We start from the raw sequence: 23,081 nt of genomic DNA, 5'->3' as shown, positions 1-23,081 counted from the left end.
CTCTGTGATTGTTTACTTTGTAAGTAAACAGTACACTTTTAAATCCACTTTACTATTTAATATTAATTAATTAACACTAGAGAATGTAATTCCTGGTAAAATCTTTTCAATCAGATTATATATGCACAAAACATCCATTTCAAAGTGTCAAGAAAAATGAGTAATATTGACATATTTGGATATTATGGTCAGTTATATGCTAACAAAGTGAGAATGGAGGCAATTATGTAGATACTCCAGTTTCCAGAAAAAGTCGTCTGCTTTGCTTGATAATTTAGCAAAATACCAATCTGGTAGTTTAACAAGTAACCATATTGCTCTGAATCAAATACCTTACAAAATAGTGTTAGCATGGGTTTATAACTTTTTAAAATGCTTTCATCACATCATTCTGTTGTTAATGTCGGTATTTATCCTGAAATGACACCCAATCTGTTCTTAGTTCTTTGGCACGTATGAAGTCAGCAGAAGCACTCTTTCCTGGGTTTTACTGCTTCCTCAGAAGAATGCACAGTATTTGGAACGAAACCACTTCTAACCCCTTCCCAGCCATCCTGAATACAAATTTCTCCCCTTTTAATAAGCTCATATATGTCTCTTGTCAAGATAGTGAAGGATTCCTCAACATTTGTAGCATCTTTTGCTGAGGTTTCTATATACTTCATACCACAGTCTGCTGACAGTCTTTCAGCTTCTTCCCTTGTAACTTGACGTTGTGAAGCTAAATCACATTTATGTCCCACTAGCAGAAATACAATCTGAAATGGCTGTACATGCATTTTTGCTTCTTCTAGCCAATCTTTCACATGTTCAAAAGATCGTCGGTTAGTAATGTCAAATACTAAAAATCCACCAACCGAGTTGCGGTAATAAGATCGAGTTATTGATCTGAAAAATAAATAGAAAAAAAGGTTGTAATTAATGTGATTTAACTAGAGTTTATAAGTCAAATATGAAGTGTCAAAGTGAACAAAAAAATTCTATGAAACTAACATGCAAGCCAGTTTCATCCACTGACATTAGATATTTAAAAATAGACAAATAAGCACTTACATGTCATCTCACACTCAGAATTACTTGTTTTTATTTTAAAATATCTGATAGAATAATTATTACATTACTGTGGTTAAAAGTAGGCACACAAAAAGATTTGGTGTGGGGCAGAGGTTACACAGCAGACCAGATCTTAAGAATCTCTCCCTATCATTTAAATCAACAGGCTCCTCTTTATGTCAGTTAAGGAAGAAGAAACAAGGGCAAACTTGTTATATCAGTTACAGGTTTCGTCCTGGGCTATACCTATTCAAGAAACAGGAAATTGTTCAGATGTGGGATATGAATCTGAGATGTGCGTACTTATGATTGTTTGCCTCTACCGATCTAGGCTCTTCTGATCAAGGTTCCTGTTGGGTAGCCCCTCTCCCATGGCTATGGCTTTCACCAGGTTCTGGCAATCTCATTTCCTTTCCTTGCCCCATCTGGCCAGGTCGTTAATGGCTTCCCACTGTTGCTATTACTGAATGCATCACCATCCTTTATTGGTGCCCTTGACCTTGCCCGCATTTCTGGAAAGTCACTACATTAAACTCTTTTCAGTTAACCTTTCAAGTGTGCCATTTGTTTCCTGACTGAATCATGAGGCAAGGGGCCAAGGCTATACTGTTTTATATTTTTGCCTTTACATATGTTGTCTTCTCTACCTAGAATGTCTTCTACCCTTTTTTTTGCCAGCAAACTCCTATTTCTTCTTTGAGTCAGTTCAAAAATCCTGTCATATAAGAAGCCTTCCCTGTCACTGTCTTCTCCCCCTCTACCTCTCTTAGGCACTTCTCTCTCTTATAATTCCATTGAACCTTTGGCATACCGCCATTATATCAATTTTCATAATGTGCTGATTGGGTTTGTTGGTATGTCTCCTACTCAATTCAAAGCTCCTTTAGGGTTAAACATATTCTATGTATCTAAGAACTTCCTGGCAAATGATGGATGTAATTTAATATTTGCTATATTGGATTAATTAATCTTATCAGAGAGGGAAAGTGTTAAATGTTGTATTAGCCAGAAATCACATATGTGTCTCAGCTTCCAAGTTGTCAGTGATCTTGTTTTTTTTGGTCACGCCGCGTGGCTTGCGGGGTCTTAGTTTCCTGACCAGGGATCAAACCCGGGGCCCCCTGCAGTGGAATTGCAGAGTCCTAACCAGTGGACCGCCAGGGAATTATCCCAAGTTGTCAGTGATCTTAAGCATTGAGATCATCCTTAAGCAAGTTCATCTGTTACTTGCCTGAGGCACCAAAGATCTTTGTGTAGGGCCAGTGTGTTATTTGGTACTCTCCAACTTTTACATACCTTCTTTATCCTTATTGCTGAAATCACAGCTCAGTTTAGTGACCTGATACCACAAGTACTACTTGTTGAAGAAAGTTTCCATATCTCCTGCTTCCCCTTCTCCTCAGAATTCATGGTAGAGAGGTTCTCAAGCGACTACTTAAAAAAACAACCTCTCTCAAGGACTACTGTACCGTACAGTTGTTGACAGTAAGAAAAAATCTCCCACTATCACTGGCAGGCTACAAATAATGCAGTTCATTTAAGTTGTTGCTGTTTTTTTAATTTTGAGGGATAATTGATTTGTTATTGTTTTGCTACTTATCTATATATGTGTGAATTTAGACAGATGTGCAGTGTCTTAAGAGAAACCTAATTAAGGCTGTTATTAGACTGAAAGCTTTCATTTACTCAGCACCAAGTCTGCATTACCACCCACCCCCTGCAATTAATTTACCATTAGTATAATTTAAAACAACATGCTTTTGTGTTTAAAAATTCAACATTGAAATGTTTGTCTATTAGGCAGAGGCATGTAGGAAATACCATATTTTCTAGCACTTTGTATTTAATTTTGAAAACATATTTGGAACACAGTTGCCAAATCATTCTATAGAATAAAATTATAGCAAAGTATATGTAACATATTCTATAAAACAGCCCTTATTAATAATTAATCGGAATAAAAGGTCTTAATAGGACATCTGCCTTTTTCTATATAATAATTTGATCTCCAGTTTGTGTCTGGATATTAGATTTAGAATTCTGATAATGGTTAGCCTTCAGATTCATAATTAGTTGTCCTAAAAGGCAGGGTTTCCCCTAAAACAACTGGGCATCCCTGCTGTCAGTTATTTAGGGGAAGAGACAGGCCTTCAAGACTGAAAAATGGAACTTGAAAGGCAGGTCTTACAGAGATGATGAGGGAACATCTATCTTTCTCTGGAACTTCCTCTCTTGGGTCGAGACACTTAGGTCTTCAGAAGGTCTTTTAAGGAGGCAGGGAACAGACCCTAAAAGAACAAGGTAGATAGGCCTCCCTGTAAAGAATCCAAGAGTTGCAAAGAATGATGAGTAACAATTCTTTATAAGCAACAACATCTTTTGCATGTTATTTTATATCTATTTCCTTCTGGGCTTTGAAAGTCTCAGTGAATGAATAAATGATTTAAAGAAAGCCTGGGAAAAGTTCCACTGGACAATTACAGGTGTGACATTTTAGAATACAGACATGTCCTCTTTGTCATGAGCTATTACACTGTTGAGAAATGGTTCTTGGCTTAAAACCTGGCTTTGAGACTAGACACCTGAACATCATCTGAGTGCTCATCAAGAAATATGTTCTCTGATTCACCAGGGGGGAACTTTGTCATCAAGCAGAAGTCATATATATAGGCAGGAATAGGGGTGGGACCTGAGGGGACCCAGAGTAACAAGGCTCACACACCCAGCATATCTACTTCTGCAGCACCCTCACAACCTATGGCCTTATGTGGATTTCCCTATAGTTAAAGGGGAAAAAAAATTCAAGTCTGCCTTACAGATGGCTCTAAATAATATGCTGGCATCAGTCTACTCCACTCAATAGTGGAAAAGAGAAATCCTTCCATTTGTGGAACTTTTAGTGGTACTTTTTCCAGAGGAAGAGATGGCGAGATGAAGGTTAAGGATCTACACCAATACACGAGCAGAGGCTAAGGGTTTGGAATGTTGGAAAAAACAAAATCAGAAGACTGATACTAAGGAGGTTTGGCATGTGTAGGTGGGTCTTGAGTATGCAAATACTGTATCCTATGTGAATACTCACCAAAAGCCCCCTGTTTGAAAGAGTTCCTAATAATTGGTGAAACAAAATGTTCTGTTCTATAGTCATCAGTCAGTATTTTTATCCCAGTTTGGACTCACAGTAATCATGGTAGGAGGCTGGGACTGGGCTGAGCAGAGACTTTCTCTTGCCTCAACCGTCACTGCTTAATACCCATTTTTCCAGCAGTTACTGACACCTTGGATATGGTACCTTACTCTGGGAAAACCATCACAGAGGAGACACTGATATGTCCTCACTGTAATAGACATTTAACGTGGACTCAAGCCATGCTAGCACCACCATCCATGAACTTATGGAATACCTTATACAAAGTCATGGTATCCCACACTTTGCTATAGACCAAAGGTTTCAGTTAACAGAGGAAGAAATGGGCTGATGCCATAGGATTTGTTGATCTTATGTCACTATCACCTAGAAGCATATACCTATAAAACTGTGGAAAGGGTTATTAAGATTCAGTTATGTTAACAGATACACACACACACACATATATATAATATATAAACAACAAGGACCTACTGTATAGCACAGGGAACTATATTCAATATGTATTACAATAACCTCTAATGGAAAAGAATCTGAAAAAGAATATATACATATATATAAAACTGAATCACCTTGCTGTACTCCTGAAACTAACACAACATTGTAAATCAACTATACTTCAATTAAAAAAAAAAAGATTTAGTTATGCTCATGTCCAGGAGTTGACACCCTGTAAGATTTTAGCATGGTTCTTCAGGATGTATACGTTCTAAGCTAGTGAGTAATACAGTAGGTGGTGTTTTTTTCCCCATGAATAGATGCTCTGGTATGGGAAACAAAGGGTAAAAGTGGGGTGATGGTACCTCTTGCAATTACACTTAATGAGTCACTAAAATTTTTTGTTGCTTCTAATTCCTGTGACTCTGCTGATATAAAGGTTTTAGTATCCAAGGGAGAAATGCTTTCACTAGAGAACCTCGTGATGCTTCTATTGAATTAGTAGCTGAGACTGCCAATTGTCCATTTGGGGCTTCTTATGGCAGTGGGTGAACAGGCAAAAAAGGGGCAACAGTATCAATGGGGACCACACTGGCCTCCTGCAGTCCTTGCTGCCCAGAACTTCTGGGATCTTTTGGTTCATTTCATGCCTGGTCCCTCCAGCTATCCTGTCAAGTCTCTGGCACGCAGACATGCTTCCAGTAACTTTCGTTTTTGATTAATGTCCTCAAGTTGGTTTTGTTGCTGGCAACCAAAGACCTGATTGACAGAGGCTACAGATATTTTGTAGGAAAAGAATGAGACAAAACAAAGTCGCAAACATTTTATAAATTTCAACATAGCTTTATGAAGCCAAAATTCCTTCATTTAAAAAAATTGTGGTAAAAAACAGATGAGATTTACCCTCTGAACAATTTTTAAGTATACAGTATTATTAACTATAAGCACAATGTTGTACCACAGATCTCTAGAACTTTTTCATTCTGCATGACTGATACTCCCATTCCCATTGATCAGCAACTCATTTCCTACCCTCCCCCCAGCCCCAAGCAGCCACCATTTTACTTTCTGCTTCTGAGTCTGACTACTGTAGTTATCTCATATAAGTGAAATCATGCAGTATTTGCCCCTCTGTGATCGGCTTATTTTGTTGCAGGAAAATGGGGAGCGAGAGGACAGTCCTGTCCCAGGTCTCAGGTGAGTCCCTGGGACAGGTCACCACGTAAGGGTCCTTGGCTTTGTGCAGGAAAGAATTCAAGAGCGAGCCATAGTAAAGTGAAAGCAAGTTTATTCTGGGAGATACACACTATATAGGCAGAGTGTGGGCCATCTCAAAAGGCACAAGGCCCTGAAATATGGAGTGGTTAGTTTTTATGGGTTGGGTAATTGCATAGCCTAACGAGTGGTAGGATTATTCCAACTCTTTTGGGGAAGCGGCAGGGATTTCCAAGAATTGGACCACTGCCCACTTTTTGGCCTTTTATGGTCAGCCTCGGAACTGTCATGGCACCTGTGGGTGTGTTGTTTAGCATGCTAAGGCATTACAATGAGCCTATAATGAGGCTCAAGGTCTACTGGAAGTCAAATCTTCGGCCATCTTGGGCCTAGGTTGGATCTAGCCAGTTTATGTTGTATAGTCAATGTCATTCTTTTAAAGGTTGTGATCTTTAAAGTGTGTGCCCACTTCCCTCCTGTCTCAATTTCACTTAGCATAACATCCCCAAGATTCATCCATGTTGTAGCATATGACAGGATTTCCTTCTTTTTTTATGGCTGAATAATTTTCAACTGTATGTATATAACACATTTTCTTTATCCATTCATCTCAAAGTTTATTCTTACATGTATATTCGCTTTAGAATAGAAAAGAAAAATGGTTGCCTTGTTTATGTAAACATTTTAAACTGTTTAATTTTTCTAATTTTTTTTTCCTGAAATAATACATAGACAAGTGAAATTGAGAGCACTGAATTGGCTTACATTTTATAAAGAATTACTTAATATATGGGCAATGCAACCAAAAATTGTGAATGAGATCTTAGATGTTATTATTATGAACTTTATAGGATGTGCACTGCTCTCTTAAAAAAGCAACAAAACATAGAGAACTTGCTGACTTACCTGGGTAAAATGAGCCAGATGGTCCACTGGAAATGCCCTTCTTGTGGCTTTGCCAATTGCCAAATAGGTATTTAGAAGATGGAAGTACTTTGATGACAAAGGCTGCTGGCAGCAAGCAGCCTATGAATGCATTAGCCTTATGAGTGCCTTTTTTCACCATGACATTACATTCCTACTGCCCTTCTGGGAATAGTCCCTGTGTTGATGCTTTATTTACCTGCTTCACTTGCCTTGTAATCCGGGCCCTTAGAAATGCTTTCGAGAAACTAAAACACAAGTCTCCCCGCTCCTTGTATTATTACTGACTCTAACAGTCCCTGCCTTTGCCTTCTAAAACTTGGGGCTTATAACTTAGAATATCTTTTTTCATACATACAAACATTAAAATTCTCTATGTGTAATTCCAGGGTCTTTCCATCAAAAATCAAGTCTGTGGTTGTGGAGGCTATATGTAATACTGACAGGACCTAATGGCCGTATTCTGTCTTTGAATACGTGAATCAATTCCCCTGTGACCATCTTTTATTTTTCTTTTACCACAGGTCATCATTATATGATAGTGAGGCCTTGTTATCACCCCCAGCATGCTCTATTCACCTTTTATCTTCTATTTTCCTCTACAGTTAACACATTCTAACGTCCTATATAATTTTTCCAACTTATTTGGTTATAGCCCATCTCCCCCCATTAGAAGATAAGCTCCATGAGAGCAAGAATTTTTGTCACTTTTTTCGGAACGCTGTATCCCTAGTGTCTAAAACAGAATTGGGCATGCATGAGGCCTACTGAGAGTTGTAAATAAATAAACAACTGAATTAATAAGTTCAGACTCTGTAAGACTGTACCCAGGCAGCATGCAAATGCTAAGCAAATGGGAGAATAACAGAGGGAAATACAAAAAAGCTTATCTCCTTTGGATATTTATAGTAGGGATTCATGAAATGGGCTAAATAACAAAAAGAGAAGTGGGCTGAATAACAGTGCACACTGTAAATATAAAGGTGAAACCATCCACTTTTTCTAAAGAACTACTGTATTTAAATTGGTAGTAATTCAAATTGTATTTTGTAGTGGATTCTGGAAGGCAGAACAAGTTAATGTGAAAATCCAAATAATTTAGAAATTAATGAGAAATGTTTCTAGCTTCACTATTTGTCTGTAAGATGATAATGAAGGATGCTTATTTGCTATTTGGTATGGTACCAGAAAATGTATAAAAGATTTTAGCACTTATTCTGACACTTTCTGGCATCCTTTTGCAGAACAAAAATGAGATGATGACCAGCTTCTCATGATTATTTTATTTTCCATACAACATATTATGTGATTTAACATAATTAAAGAACATTTTTTCTTGGGTTATAATCCTCCTACCATTTTTGTGACTTATGTTTCCATACAACTTTCTCAATATTGCTTCATTTCATGTGATTTGTATATCTCTCCACATTTATAATTTATATTGGTGTTTATCCTTTTCTCATTTCATTCTATGTCTGAAATTATGCAGCTTTTATTTTCAAGTCATTTGAATAGACTGTCCTTCTTTTTCATTCTTTTTCTAAGTTTGTGTTTTCATCAAAGTTACCTGTGCACTTACCACACATTCTTATTTTTCCTATTCCCCAAACTTGCCAAAACTGTACTGTTATATCATAATTTTAGGAAGATCATTTCTTGGCATTTGTGTTATTCTGACCATGTATACTTTTCAATGCTGAGCCCTGGAATAAACTGATTTCTTTTCCTTAGAGTTAATAATTATCTTGCATATTAATCAAGATAGGCCAGGCCATGCTATAGTAAGAAACAACCCACCTCTTGATAGGAAGAACGTTAAAAAACCTGGGCTGTATTTTAAAACTACCACATGTGAGTTCTGCTCAAATTCACTAGTTAGAATTAGTCAAATGATTCTTAGTCAAGAGGGAAGGGAAATATATTCCTCCCGTGTGTCCAGAAGAAAAGAAGCATCAGATATGAGTTAGCACTCTCTACCACATCTTTTTATTCCTTTCTTTTTCTTTTTGCTGAATTTTCCAAGTAGTCCTTAATAACCTAACCCCAAACTCTGCCAGTTGCCATTTTTTAAAAAGTTCATTCCTGTTAGCTTTTCTGTCAATTTCATCTTCCTGAGGAGGTCTCTCTTACAATCTTCTGCCCTGCTCCAATCGGGCCTGGTTGTCCTTGGTATCTGTGGCAGAGAGAGCATCCTATGATCTCCCTTCACCATTTTCTTGGGCATTTCCTTTGCTTTTCTTCAGGGGTAAATCTCCTGTTCCTCAGAGCCCATGTCTTCATTCTTGGTTTATTCTTTTATGCACATTATGTGTTTGTCTGTGTCTGTGTGTGTGTATATAGAGCACATCCTCAAGTAGCTTCCTAAAAAAGATTCATGAGGGAAAACAAAAGATGCATGAGGTAATATTTTGAAGTCTTGCATGTTTTTATTCTGCTTTCACAGTTGAATGACAGTTTGGTCAGATATAAAATCCTTTCAGAATTTTGAAGTCTCTCCATTGCCTTCTAGCTTCAACTGTTGTTTTCGGGAAGGCTGAAGTCAATCTGATTCCAGATCTTTTTTATGTGACCTTTTATACATGTTCCTCCCCCACCCCACCCCAGAAGTTTGTAGGAACTTCTCTGTGGCCCCAGTGTTTAGAATTCCACGATGATGTCCCTTAGAATGTGTCTACTTTCATCTATTGTGCTGGACCCTTCCAATCTGAAAACTCAGGTCCCTCCCTACATCTAGGAAATTTTTTTGAATTGCTTCACTGATGATTTCTCCCCTCTGTTTTTTCTGCTCCATTTTTCTAGAATGCCTGTTACTTTTTTATTGAACCTTTTGGACTAGTCCTCTAATTTAAAAAAATATATATATATTTCCTATTTTCTAAGTCTTTGTCTTTTTGTCCTACTTTTTGAGAGATTTCCCCAACTTTATATTGTTTTATTTTTTTCTATTGTGTTTCCAAAAGCTCTTTTGTTCTCAGAATATTCTTTTGAAAAAATAGTATCTTGTTCTTCTTTTATGATTTAAATACTTGCCTACTATCCCTCTGAGAAGATTAAGGACAGGGTTTTTTGGGGGGGGGTTGTTTTTTTAAACCTTCCCTTCTCCCTTATTAACTTTGTTTTTCTGGTTGCTTTTGGTTTCTGTTTATTTTGGTCTCTAGGTTTCATGTTACAGATTTCCTAGTATTTCTTGTAATCTTTCATTGAGACTAAAAGCCTCACTCATAAGATGATCAGGCTGGATCATTTAGTTGAGGAAACTCTAATGTTGGCCTCTTAAGTCTTTCTTCTTGGCCTGGTCAGATTTGTCAGAAATGATTTCACCAATGTCCTGTTTGAAGGGTGAAGGTCTGATTACTAGCATTCTGGGAGCTAAGATGGGGAAGAGGGCTAGACAGTCTTAGCATACAACATGCATACATTCACTTAAAGCCCTTACTTTTAATAAGGGACCCCAACCTCAATTATGCCTGATGCTTCCAGTAAGAGACTCTATGTTTAACTCTTTTCAAAGAATAAATTTCTAGTTTTTTGCTAATGTGGGGGGAGAGGAAGTCACCTGGTGTGTGGAATGGTGGAGGGGATGTGAGGATCCAGTCTTTCTTAAACAGACTGACAATCAATGATCCTTATTTTAGCATTCCCACTTCAGAAGTATCTGGTGTCACCATTTCCTGAATCTTTAGGGGATTCAATGATATATACTGGTTTGGTCTTTAGCTTTTTCCACCCCTAGCTTAAAAGCCCATTTTCTTTAATCTGCTAATTCATTTACCATTCCTCCATCTGCTTTCTTACTTCCAAAATTTTTTTGCTATTGTCTCCTTACCTATTCTCCTTGCTAGGATTTATGGTTAAAATACAAAACTATTGTCACTTTAGTGAGGTTTCAGGAAAAAAAGCTAAAATAGGCAAAGGTGTTCAATCTGCTATCATTACTGGAAGTTACTTCTTTTTTAATTGTTATTATTTCCTATTGTTATTTCTCTTACTGCTGACATATCCTTCATGTCCCAGCATCAAGGACCACGTTCTTTCTGATACATCCTCTGAAACTAGCCCTAACCCTACACACAGATGACAATTCCTCCCTTTGTTCTGCCACCAGAACTTATTTTAGTACTTACTAGCCTTTATTCCAATTATTTATTATCTTTCTTTGCTGTGAGTCTGTGAGAAAGATCTCTAATTGTCCCCCAGTGTCTATTCTCCCTGTCTTCCTTTAGTAATAGAACTCCATGAGTTTTAGCTTGTACACAGCAACTCATATAGAAACTATATTCCCCAGCTTTCTTACAGTTAGTTTTGGCATATCACTAAGTTTGGATCGATGGGACATGATAAGTTATGTGTGCAGTCTGACGTTCATCTGCTTGAAGGCGCCGTTTGCCCTAGGCTTCCTCTTTCTCCTTCTTGCTTGTTAGGAAATGGCAATGACTAGAAAACCCTGGAAACTGATGTTGAGGCACAGCCACCTGGATAGTCCAGAACTGCTCACTCTGGACTATTAACATGGGGAGAGAGAAACAAAGTTCTGTATTATTTAAGGTAATATATTTGGTCAGTCTCTGTTATAGCAATATAGTCTGTACTCTACCCACTATAGAGACAGCATGGACCTTGAATGTGAGACTATATCATATTTATTTTTATATCTATTTTTGCATCTAGTGCCTGGTATACAGTTAATCTAAACAAATGCATAGATTTCCACACATAAATCATAATCCTGATTGATTTCAGTTTCTCTAGAAAAAAAAGGAAAACTACTTCACAGTTCTTTTGTAACTTTACGACACCATAGGCAGTATTTGCTTGTAGCTTTGCCTAATACCCAACATCTCTCCTTGTCTAACAAGGCAAAAGACTTCATATAAATTTCTCCACTGCAGCGGGCTGGGTTCATTCCTGTTACTAAGTGTAGCAGTGTAGTCACTGAGTACTGCATGGAGGGGAGAATTGATTGTCATTGCAGCCACAAGTGTTTGCTGTCAGTTATCAGTACCGCTTCTATTGTGTAAAGCTATTTCTCCTTTTGTTTCTGAATATAGCCGAAAAATAATGGTTTGAGCAGACACAGTAATTAATTTGGATCTACAGAGATGGGAGTGGGGGTGGGGTTGTATGCAAACAGAATATTTTTCAGGATAGAAACTACACAATGTGCCAGTAAAACTCTTTTCAACCATGCCAGGAGGCCTGATGCAGCAGAAAGAGCACTGAACAGAGGAGTTAAGAGAATTAGGCTCTTATGCAAACCACTAACAAATGATAAGGCCTGGGGCAAGTCAAAGACTCTCTGGACATTAATTCTATCATTTTACAAATGAGACTGTTGGGACTTCCCTGATGGTCCAGTGGGTAAGACTGCAAGCTCCCGGACTTCCCTGGAGGCACAGTGGTTAAGAATCTGCCTGCCAATGTAGGGGATACAAGTTCAAGCCCTGGTCCGGGAAGATCCCACATGCTGCCGAGTAACTAAGCCTGTGCGCCACAACTATAGAGCCTGCACTCTAGAGCGCGTGAGCCGCAACTACTGAGCCTGCGTGCCACAACTACTGAAGCCCTCGTGCCTAGAGCCTGTGCTCTGCAACAAGAGAAGCCACTGCAATAAGAAGCCCGCACACCACAACAAAGAATAGCCCCCATCACCGCAACTAGAGAACGCCCACATGCAGCAATGAAGACCCAGCACAGCCAAGTATAAAACAAATAAATAAATTTATTAAAAAAAAAAAGACTCCATGCTCCCAATGCAGGGGGCTGGGGTTCAATCTCTGGTCAGGGAACTAGATCCTGCATGCATGCCGCAACTAAGAATTCGCATGCTGCAACTAAGAGTTTGCATGCTGCAACTAAGAAGTCTGCATGTGACAACTAAGATCCACATGCTGCAACTAAGAAGTCCGCATGCTGCAACTAAGAAGTCCACATGCTGCAACTAAGAAGTCCGCATGCTGCAACTAAGAAGTCCACATGCTGCAGCTAAGAAGTCCACATGCCACAACTATGAAGCCCGCACACTACAACTAAGAAGTCCGCATCCTGCAAATAGGAGTCCGCATGCCGAAACTAAGAAGCCCACATGCCCCAACGAAGATCCTGTGTGCCGCAACTAAGACCCAGTGCAGCCAAAGTAAATAAATAAATAAATAAATTTTTTTTTAAAAAAAGGGGGACTGTTGTACCAGATCCATCCATCTGTTTCTTCCCAGTCCTATGGTTGTACCAAAATGGCCAGAATGTTGATCTCTGTAGCTTCTTTCATGTGTCTTCTCCCCCCTCGCTTTCTTGGATTCTGTTTTCAAGTCATCTCTCACTAATTTTCCTCGCCTCCAATAGTCCTCTCCTATACAATTAGTTATACCTTCTCTTCCACTTTTTTTTTTTTTTTTGTTGTTGGTTTTTTTTGCAGTACGTGGGCCTCTCACTGTTGTGGCCTCTCCCGTTGCGGAGCACAGGCTCCGGACGCGCAGGCCCAGCGACCATGGCTCACGGGCCCAGCCGCTCCACGGCATGTGGGATCTTCCCGGACCGGGGCACAAACCCACGTCCCCTGCCTCGGCAGGCGGACTCTCAACCACTGCGCCACCAGGGAAGCCCTTCTCTTCCACTTTTAATTCTCTTTTTAGAGTCTGTCCATCTGTCCTATCATATATGTCTTAAACTTCACCTCATATTTGCTTCATTAACTTTTGATTTCCTAATCCCATAGCCTTTCTGTAGCCCTTAAAACAAGTACTAATGATATTGCATGATCTGTGTAAAACTGTGACAAGTGCCTAGAAGTTAGGCAAGAGGAGAAACCTTTTAATTTTGAATGAGGGGACAAAAACCAAGGGATTCTCTAGAGTCTATTGATCTGATTAGATCTTGCTCTAAAATATAGTAACCAAGTGTTTTAAAAGGGAGACCTGACGGAGTCATTCAGAAGCACCAGCAAAAGAGACAGAGAATCATATGAGAGAAGAAACCATGAGAGGTTCTCAAATATACTCCTAAAATTTAAGGAATTGCCTACAATTTTTCTTTGAAGTATTGGCTCCTAAAGTGCTCTAATCTTTCCATCTGTTGGTTCCTAAAACACTCTATGTTAAAGGACTCTGGGTTGGGAAATACCATATCTGTCTTGGGTGTTTACAAAGTATATTAGGATATTAGTATATTAAAAGCTCTGAGAAATCTGGCGACAACCCAGCACTTCCAAAACTATTTGATCAAGGAAACTTTTACTCAAATTACACCTATTACTTTGAAAAATGCTACTTTGAAGAAAAATGATGGGCAATGCCTAGAATTTGAGAATCTATAATCTTTCTTTATAATGACTTCTGTTATAGCCAGGAAGTTCTTAGTATCTAACTCCCATTTGCAGTATTCTCTCTTGATCTCTTCTTAGAGAAGAGGGTTCAGTTTGGGCCACACACTATTCTTTTGTATTTCTGAGGCAGGAGTCTGTGATTAAGGCTGTTCTTCAGCCTTATCCATTTGAAGCCATATCCCACTAAGTCCTACGAGATGGAAATACATTTGGAAAGCCTAAAGAATCAGAAGAAAAACCACTTTTAACATTCCTAGTACAGGAAGATAATTTAAGCAGAGATTTTGACCAATTATACAAAAAGCAGAGGAAAGAATAGGCATAGAGAAGGATAACATTTTGCCAAGAAAAGTCACTGATGAATTTTGGGGCGTGGCTTGATAAAGACCTTTCTCAGGTGACTCTGATGCACTCACTATACCAGTGAAGTAGAAATAAACCTACGAGAGAAGTCTCTGTTCCCTTACCTCAACATTTTTTTGGCACTGAGATATTTTTGATGGTTTCTTTATATACTAGCTATTGATATCAGTGGATGGTCTTAAGGACTTACTGCCAGTAATAAAATAATTTTATTTAGCATATTGTTCCTAAATGAAAAATGAATTATCACCATAGGAAGGAAATAGAAAAAAACTTCAGTACGTTTTAAGAATGTTTAAAAGAACACTAAGATTCTAAACCAAAATAAAATAATATGCCAGCTAGCCATCGACATTTACTCAGTCATGCTTGTACACAGAACTACTATCTGTATTTTGAAACTCTTTCACAGCTTAAACTAAACATATACTTTTAAATTTAAAACATATTGGACCTCTGTTCTGGAACTCCTACAGGTCAGAACAGTACTTCATTACACAAAGTGATTCTTTCCAGAAAACAATGGGTTTTAATAATATTTGTTTCTTGATAAGCTAGGTAGATTGTGTGGGGTAATAATTTTTAAATGAACTTCCCTGAATTATATATTGTCAGAATTGATTAAAAGTTACTGACATTTGGAGGCAGATATATTAGTATCATAAAGTACAGGCTTTGTAGGTATTTCACTTTAGAAAGAATGAAAATATCTTAAAAAGTAAAATCTGATGTTCTCTGGTGTGTGTGTGTGTGTGTATACCTCAGTATTAGTTGAGTGGTTCACCTTTCTTTTTTTTTTTTTTTTTTTCTCGGTACGCGGGCCTCTCACCGTTGTGGCCTCTCCCATTGCGGAGCACAGGCTCCGGACGCGCAGGCTCAGCGGCCATGGCTCACGGGCCTAGCCGCTCCGCGGCATGTGGGATCTTCCCGGACCGGGGTTCTGCATCGGCAGGCGGACTCTCAACCACTGCGCCACCAGGGAAGCCCCACCTTTCTTTTTCACTGCTTGACAGAGCAGACTGATAGAATGCAGATTCTCTTCTAACTCAGCTAGGATAATAATAACTGGCTCTTAAAACACCAAGATAAACATTCTCAGATCATTCCAAGAAGTTGCTCTTTAAACTTTAACATGGCTATGGAGGCTAAGTTGTTAAGAAATCTTTGTATGCTAACCAAACTGACTGACAATGGCTAGAAATTTCTTCTCTCTCTCTTTCTCTCAGACTGAGCGAAGCACTTTTCTTCATGTGAAAACTTTACTGAGTGATTCATGTACTAGCAACATTATCTCTAATTTTTTTTTCTAGCCCTTTCTTTGAAAGCTAAATGTGGAGCCAATGTGTCAGAATAGGTGGTCATCAATGCAGCATGATGAGAAGAAACTCCGACACCCATCAGCCATAGATCCATAACTCTGCCAACAGGGAAATGTTACTTCAAGATGAGGTGTTACCTCCTAGGTGGTCATCCTCTTTTAGAATAGAAATACTCCTGTCAGAACCCTTATTAAGTTTTAATAATTTTGTGTCTCTTGGTCATCTAGCTACTTCTCTCTCTGAAGCTAAGATGGAGTAGTAAGGGATGGCTTTTCGACTGAGATGTGAGGGAAAATAGAAGTGAAGGATAGGTCAAGGTCCTACTATCCAAAAACAGAAGGAAAGAAAAGTAGGAAAGCCCCAAAGTCCCCAAGAATGAGTTTTACCTACTTTACAATTTTGTCTGCTGCTGGCCTAGGGCCTTCAAACATTGGAGTACAATATTTAGTCTACTATATTTACAATATTTAGTTACTAAATTGTCAGAATGTATAATCACCTTCATATAGCAATATGTCATTGAGGCTGTGGCTATACATGCAAAATCAATTGATTCATTGAAGAAAAAAGAAATTAAGAAAAAGTCACAGGTTTTTGAAATTACTGGCTAGCTTCTTAACTGTACTGACTATACAATCACTCAAAATGGTCTGAATGCTCTGAGTGGACAGTGAAAATAACTTTTATCATATAAAAATACATTTGGCTACACAGGTCATTTTTCCACATTCTGCTACACTTGTTAGAAATGATGCTGGCTCCTTCTTACATACAGTTTTACTCTGAAACTCCATAAAGTAGACACTTTTTGGGGTGACTGCTCACTTCCTTCTTCTGTGAATTTCTCTTTCCCAAAAAGTAGACCCTTACAGATTCATTTGCATTGGATGACCCATAATGCATACCTGGGATATTTGTATTATAATCCCTTTGTGTTTTATGTATACATTATCTTAATAACTGGACCCTGGGGGAGCTGATTCACTGGCCAATCAAATAGCCAATGAGAATTTTTCTTTCAAGAATTTGAATAAGAGGCTCAGAGACTGAGACAGTTGGGAGCTGACAGCATTGGATAATGGAAATAGACTAGAGAGAAAATCCACAAACTCTTGTTATTAGAGCTTCCATATTTTCAGACACTTGTATGTTCAGTGAGATTTTTGTCTCTCATGAGACCTGTATCATTTATAATTTATGCCTTATATCCAAACTAATTTGGTTATATTTCTGTTACTTAAAACACAAATAATTTTAACCAAGACAGTATATTATCAGATTACTCAATACAAATATAGTCTAGCTTTCTATTGTTTCTAATAACTTGGAACTACAGTAGATTGCAATGATTATGGGACTTAGTTGTGGACAATCTCTGCTCTGTTACCTATGCAATATGAACCCACCAATCCACTATCAGAAAATCTTTTTCTATTGAAGATCATGAACCACAGTAAGGAGAGTGGGGATCAAGTAAGGGTCCTTTTAAAAAAAACAAAAAACAAAACCTATTTAGTTTAGGAATCTTAAAAGATACCTTAAGGAGAAATATAAAATGTTCATGTTGCTTACTTCTAAAATTATGAACGGAGAACATAAATTAAACCAGTTTTAAACATTTACTTCATATGAATGTTTTGAAGGGGAAGAGAAGAAAACAGAGACAAAAGGGAGGCAGAGGGTAAATAAGGAGAATAAGTTAAAAAGAAATGAGAGCATACAAGACACATTAAAATAAAAAGGAAGGAGAGGGGCTTCTCTGGTGGCGCAGTCGTTGAGAGTCCGCCTGCCGATGTTAGGGGACACGGGTTCGTGCCCTGGTCCGGGAGGATCCCACATGCCGCGGAGCGGCTGGGCCCGTGAGCCATGGCCGCTGAGTCTGCGAGTCCGGAGCCTGTGCTCCGCAACGAGAGAGGCCACAACGGTGAGAGGCCCATGTACCGCAAAAAGAAAAAAAAAAAAAAAAGGAAGTAGAGGAAAAGACAGAAGGTGGGAGGAAACTATGAGTAGGGACTGATAGATGAAAGGGATAAAGGAAAAATATAAAGTTTAAGGAAGGGTAAGACACATAAGGAAGAGAAAGATACACAGTAGAAGAGGAGCTAGAGGAAAAGAGATGAAGAGGCAGGCAGAGAGTTAGGGAGAGGCCCAGGATGTTAAGTGGTATTAGTTACAGGTCACCTTCAGATTTTTAGGGGGGCAGGGGAGGCTGTCCCTTTTATAGCAATTACTGCTTACAGCCCTTTAGCTGTAACCAGCCCATTAGCTGGTTAACTAATGTCTGCACATTTTCCATTGCTCCAAACTTCAAAAGTTTAGTTGGTTCTGCTCAAAGAATGTGACTAAAGCAACTCATCAAGGGAGCTTTCCCCAAATTATACTACTAAGAACACTAGTTATCATAGATTTTCATGTTTTAAGAATAGCCCCTCAAATAAATGGTGGAAATGCTAGTTTAATCAAAGTTAAACAGGTTTCTTTGCTCAATACTTCTTGGAGTCTTTGATATGAATTTCTAAGAGAGAAATGGAATATAGGGATTTCCAAGCTTATTTGATTACAGAACCCATCCTTTAAAAAGAATCAGAAGGTATGAGTGCTCTGCAGAACACGCTTTGAGAAGAACTACACTAGGAGGACATTATTCTCTGAACTTTACAACCAGTGGCTGTAACTGTAATACCCCCAAGGCCAGACAACACGAAATAAAAGGCCCAATCTGGCTTGAAGCTTCAGGTTTTCTATCCCTATAGCTAATGTTGCTTTTTCTTTATCTCATTTTATCTTCATATTGCTTTAAGTGCTTTTCATGGGAAAAATTCAAATTTTATATTCTTACGTTCTTACATTTGCTCTCTATACTTCTAGCCTTATTTGCACTTATTTATCTTATTAATGCTGTTAAGCAATATTCTTGTTTCCTTTCCTGCTAAACTTCTTCCACTATGATGATTAAAAAATAAAAGTGGTGACAGCTAGTTTCCCCCCAGTGCCAAATCCATCTTCCCTTTTTCCTAGGCACATGGTAGCCCCGTGTAAGTGTGGCCTTGTAACTAATTTCTCTTCACTGAACTGAGAGCTGAAGTGATCTGCACCACATTGGCCTCATTTGCTTAGAAGAAACATTACTTGATTTAGATCTTTACTTTCCCCTCCCCTGGAAGTGGCACACAGTGTGCCTGCAACCCAGCTTTGTTCACACAGAAGAAGATAATGTCCTAGGGATGGCAGAAAACTAAGAGAGAAGGTACTTGAATGATGGCCTGGAGCAGGCCACTCCAACAACTTGTACTACTTACCTTGAGACTGTTACACAAGAGAGAAATAAACTATTGTTAATGAAGGCACTGTAATTTTAAGTATCCTTAATACAGCAATTTAACATTTATCCTGACTAAAACATAGTGTTAATAATAAAAACCTAACAATTGAGTGTTAAGTTACAATTTACAGATGCTCACATATTCATCATTTTTCTAAACCTTCTTCACTTTGATTTTGTTCCTTTTTATTTTTTGTAAGTAGTTATTGACTACTAGCATGTATTATCTGAACTTCGAAAGCTAAGGCTTTATTTGTCAATTATACCTCAATAAAGCTGGGTAAAAAAAAAATAACTAAGGCTACTTATGGTCATAATCATCAGCTCACTATTTTGTTGTTCTGTAACATATTTGTTTATGCTTTTAAGCTATATCCTGAACTGTCTAAAGTAGGTTTCTTTTTGTTAGTTTATATCTAATCACCAATAAACCTCCAAATGGAATGTTTTCCTCAAATTCCTAATGGTATAATTATAACTAATGACAGAACTATATATTCATGAACTATATAGTACCTTTCTATGAAACAAACGTGCTTACTCAAAATAAGTATCTGTATTTTCTTAGAGGAAGGTACAGAATGATTTAACATTAATTGTTTTAAATGCAATTTTATGGAGAAACATTCTGCTAAATGAGAGAAAAGCAAGTATTTGGAGGCAGCTACTGAAATATGTATGTATTTAGGAATACATCTTTGGTAAAGAGCCAAGCAAAATAAAGTATGACTCATTGTCAGTAAACATTCCCTAAATGTCCTTGCATTATTATGAGAGAGTTACTGTCTGGTTTTAATAGTGTATATAAAATCAATTTACATTCTTCTTAAAGGCAATAAAAAAATGATGTATTTAACAGAAAAGGTCATTAAAATCTAACAAATTAATCATCCTTACTTTCTTGTCAATAAGTTTTTAAGGAAAGAATTTTAGACACAAGAAGATTTTACTACCTATGTTTCTTGTAGCTGCAATTATCAGTAGTTGCTAGAAGTTTAAGGTATAAAGAACACGTTTTTATTATTTTCACTTTAGAGGGTATAGCAAGAGCTATTAGTAAATGTTTTTTTCTGACCATGAAATATCTTAAAGTTCATCTCTGATTGAGATCACAAGTGAATGAATTTGCAGTCTACCTTATAATGGTAAAACTGCAATGAATCTTAGAGATCATAATGACTCCGTTTTACAGATGAGGAATCAGAGTTTGAAAAAAAATTTTTTTTTTTTTTTTTGGTACGTGGGCCTCTCACTGTTGTGGCCTCTCCCGTTGTGGAGCACAGGCTCCTGACGTGCAGGCTCAGCGGCCATGGCTCATGGGCGCAGCCGCTCCGCGGCATGTGGGATCCTCCCGGACCGGGGCACGAACCCGTGTCCCCTGCATCGGCAGGCGGACTCTCAACCACTGCGCCACCAGGGAAGCCCTGAAAAATTATTTTAAAGGAGGCTTCTTGAAAAAAAATCTTCTTCATGGAATTCTAGGTATTGTACAATTCAAATCAATAACCTTTAACACTTCTCTAAAGGGCTGGCCTTACTATCTTTCCACTTTACACATTGTAAAACTATGGTATAAGCAAGCTAAGCAGTTCACTTATCTCTATGAATCAGTGTCATAGCTGGGAATGGAAGCCAAAACTTGAAAGTGTTGGAACATTCTCACAGAAGTAGACTCATCTCATTCAGAATGGATGCTGGCTGGGGTGAGGGGAAGCCATGTTTGGGAAATCCGGTCAGTAAGCACTCTATTTCACAAACAGACTACTTGCTGAAGACTACAAAATGCTTGCTTTAATGAGTTCCAGTTGATAATGCAACCTTAAAAAAGCCCCAAACACTACAATATATCAGGTCCCTACTTTCCTCTAAATTCCTTGAATCCTAGAAATTTAAAATGTGGTTAAATCTTAAATATCTAGGAAATGCGTACAAGTTACGTTTAGTTTTGGATCCCTCCTTCTCTATGCAGAAAAGTATTTTCTGATCTATTATCACTCTGGAACATTAAGTACCTATTATAAATAAAATAAAGGAAAAGTTCCTAACAAATCTCAGTATGTACATCTCTCTTTTCTTCACCAAAGCACCAATGATGACAAACTTCTAAAGACAACTCAACCCTTAAAAACAACAAAAAACTCCTCTGCTGTGCCTGTGTCCCTGATGTTACATCTAGTTGCTGTACATGACACATTCCCACGGGTCCTGGCCCAGTATTTCTGATGACCACATTCGGTGCTGTGAGGTGTTCAGACCATTACCGCATTCATCATCTCCCTCTGAACGATGCCCAATGAGCTCATGCAGTAATCTGGGTTGGAGCACTGCTTGCTGTGAAGCTAAATGGATCAATCACGAATCTGGGAACGCTTCTATGCAGTTCTCCTGGGCCGCGTAGATGGGAAGCTGCTCCGTCAGGGGAGGAAAACGGGAGCTTGGAGGAGGGTGGTCAGGTCAGGGTGTGTACAGCGAGGGACACTGAGTTTGGGGAGAAGGCAGCAGGGGAGCCGAAGAGTTGGGGATAAAAATATTAGCAGGGGTAGAGGGCTGCGGAAGAAGGGGCTGGTGAGGGTGACCTGGGCTCAGGCGGGAAAAGGAAAGACAGAAAGGGGACGCAGGAAATGGGAGCCAAAGAAAAAAGTGAGAAACTGCGGAGGAGGAAGTCGTCCCTGGAAGAGGAGGGGCAAAGGGGAAGTGAGAATGGAGTGTTTGCACTTTCGAGAGGGAAGGGCCAGAGCTTCTCCCGACACTGGCCTGTGCGGCCGACGCTTGGGGAAGGTGCCCCAGGCGGATGGAGGGGGCGCCGCGGTCCCTGGGGTCCCGGCGCCGGCGGCCCTACCTGAACCGCTCCTGTCCCGCCGTGTCCCAGAGCTGCAGCTTGATCCTCTTGCCCGGCTCGATCTCCAGCAGGCGGGAGAAGAAGTCCACGCCGACAGTGGGGTCGCAGGCTGGGGAGCGCAGCCCGGGAAAGCGGCCCTGAGTGAAGCGGTGCAGGAGGCACGACTTGCCCACTGTGGAGTCCCCGATCACGATGAGGCGGAACTGGTAGATCCAGATGGTCTCCATCGCTCACGTGCCCAGCTGGCTCTAGGGCCGCCCCACCCACCCACCCGCTGCGGGGCAAGTAAGGCGGCGGGAACTGTCCCTTCAGCACCTCCCGGGCGCTCGCCTGCCGGCTTCCAGCATATTCCTGCGGCTTCGGCCGCCGCCTGGACCCCGCCCTCTCTGGAGGGAGAGGCGGGGCCCGGCAGGGCCAGGGGCGGGCCCTCGGGCCAGTGGGCGGAGCAGGGGCGGTGGTGAGGGGTGGGGGGAAATAGTCTAGTTGCTTGCGGACTCCCGCCCCCGACCTCTGTAAATCACTTTCCCCCAAAGCTCACTGGGCGCCGACGGGAAAGTGGGTGTGGTGAAAGGACGTGACAGCAGCAGCAACCAATGAAAGTGAAGCAAGGTCTCAACTCTTGGAGGGTCAGCCAATGAAAAGTGAGAATCATTTTCTTACGGGCGTCAGGGCGGGCTTGTCCGATTCCGGCTCTAATTTTGGAAAACGCGGGGGCCGTAACCTGGGTCACTGTGTGGTTTCCTCTTTTAAAGATTTGACCAGTTCTGTGACCACCGTTCTTTAACCAGATTTCTGTTGGCGGCTTTCTGCTCTCCAGCCTTGTTGATTGCCACCTCCAAGGCGTTCTAATGTGAAGGAGTTGAGAGCAGAATAGAAATAAATTTGCAGAGAAAGTTCTGGATGCTTCTAGCAAGGGCTTTGGCCATTGCTCCTGCCACCACCATTTCTTCCTCACAGCTTTCAGTACTACGGAAGAGTGAGAAAAATGCCAATCGCCGCCATTGTCTCTAGGGCCCTTCAGCGAGGGGAAGGAGAGGAAAGGAAATGAAATGTTGAGATGTTCATAAAACCTCCCTTTCTTCTCGGAAGAATGGGAGCTTCCGTCTCCGTTATACATGCCGGAAAAATCCTGAAGCGGT

General features: G+C 39.7%; 1 protein-coding gene across 1 annotated transcript; it reads right to left on the bottom strand.

The window, feature by feature from the left end:
* Nucleotides 1-421: 421 nt before the first annotated feature.
* Nucleotides 422-22,169, bottom strand: RAB39A (RAB39A, member RAS oncogene family). Its single transcript, XM_060157940.1, has 2 exons — nucleotides 21,943-22,169; nucleotides 422-888 (listed from the first exon to the last, which is right to left on the bottom strand). Exons 1-2 carry the CDS (start codon nucleotides 22,167-22,169, stop codon nucleotides 462-464), a joined length of 654 nt encoding a protein of 217 aa, XP_060013923.1. The 3' UTR covers nucleotides 422-461.
* Between the last annotated feature and the right edge of the window lie 912 nt (nucleotides 22,170-23,081).

The sequence above is a fragment of the Lagenorhynchus albirostris genome, chromosome 9, assembly GCF_949774975.1.
Source record: "Lagenorhynchus albirostris chromosome 9, mLagAlb1.1, whole genome shotgun sequence".
NCBI classification, from domain to species: Eukaryota; Metazoa; Chordata; class Mammalia; order Artiodactyla; family Delphinidae; genus Lagenorhynchus; species Lagenorhynchus albirostris.
Note: the sequence above shows the minus strand (reverse complement) of the source record. Positions and strands in the feature narration are given on the sequence as shown.

What these genes read in the sequence shown, in the direction of transcription:
- RAB39A (XM_060157940.1), bottom strand. Translation starts at nt 22,169, where the DNA reads ATGGAGACCATCTGGATCTACCAGTTCCGCCTCATCGTGATCGGGGAC. An exon ending in GCGGGACAGGAGCGGTTCAG is followed by an intron (nt 889 to 21,942) that starts GTAGGGCCGCCG and finishes TTTATTTTTCAG; the next exon opens with ATCAATAACTCGATCTTATT.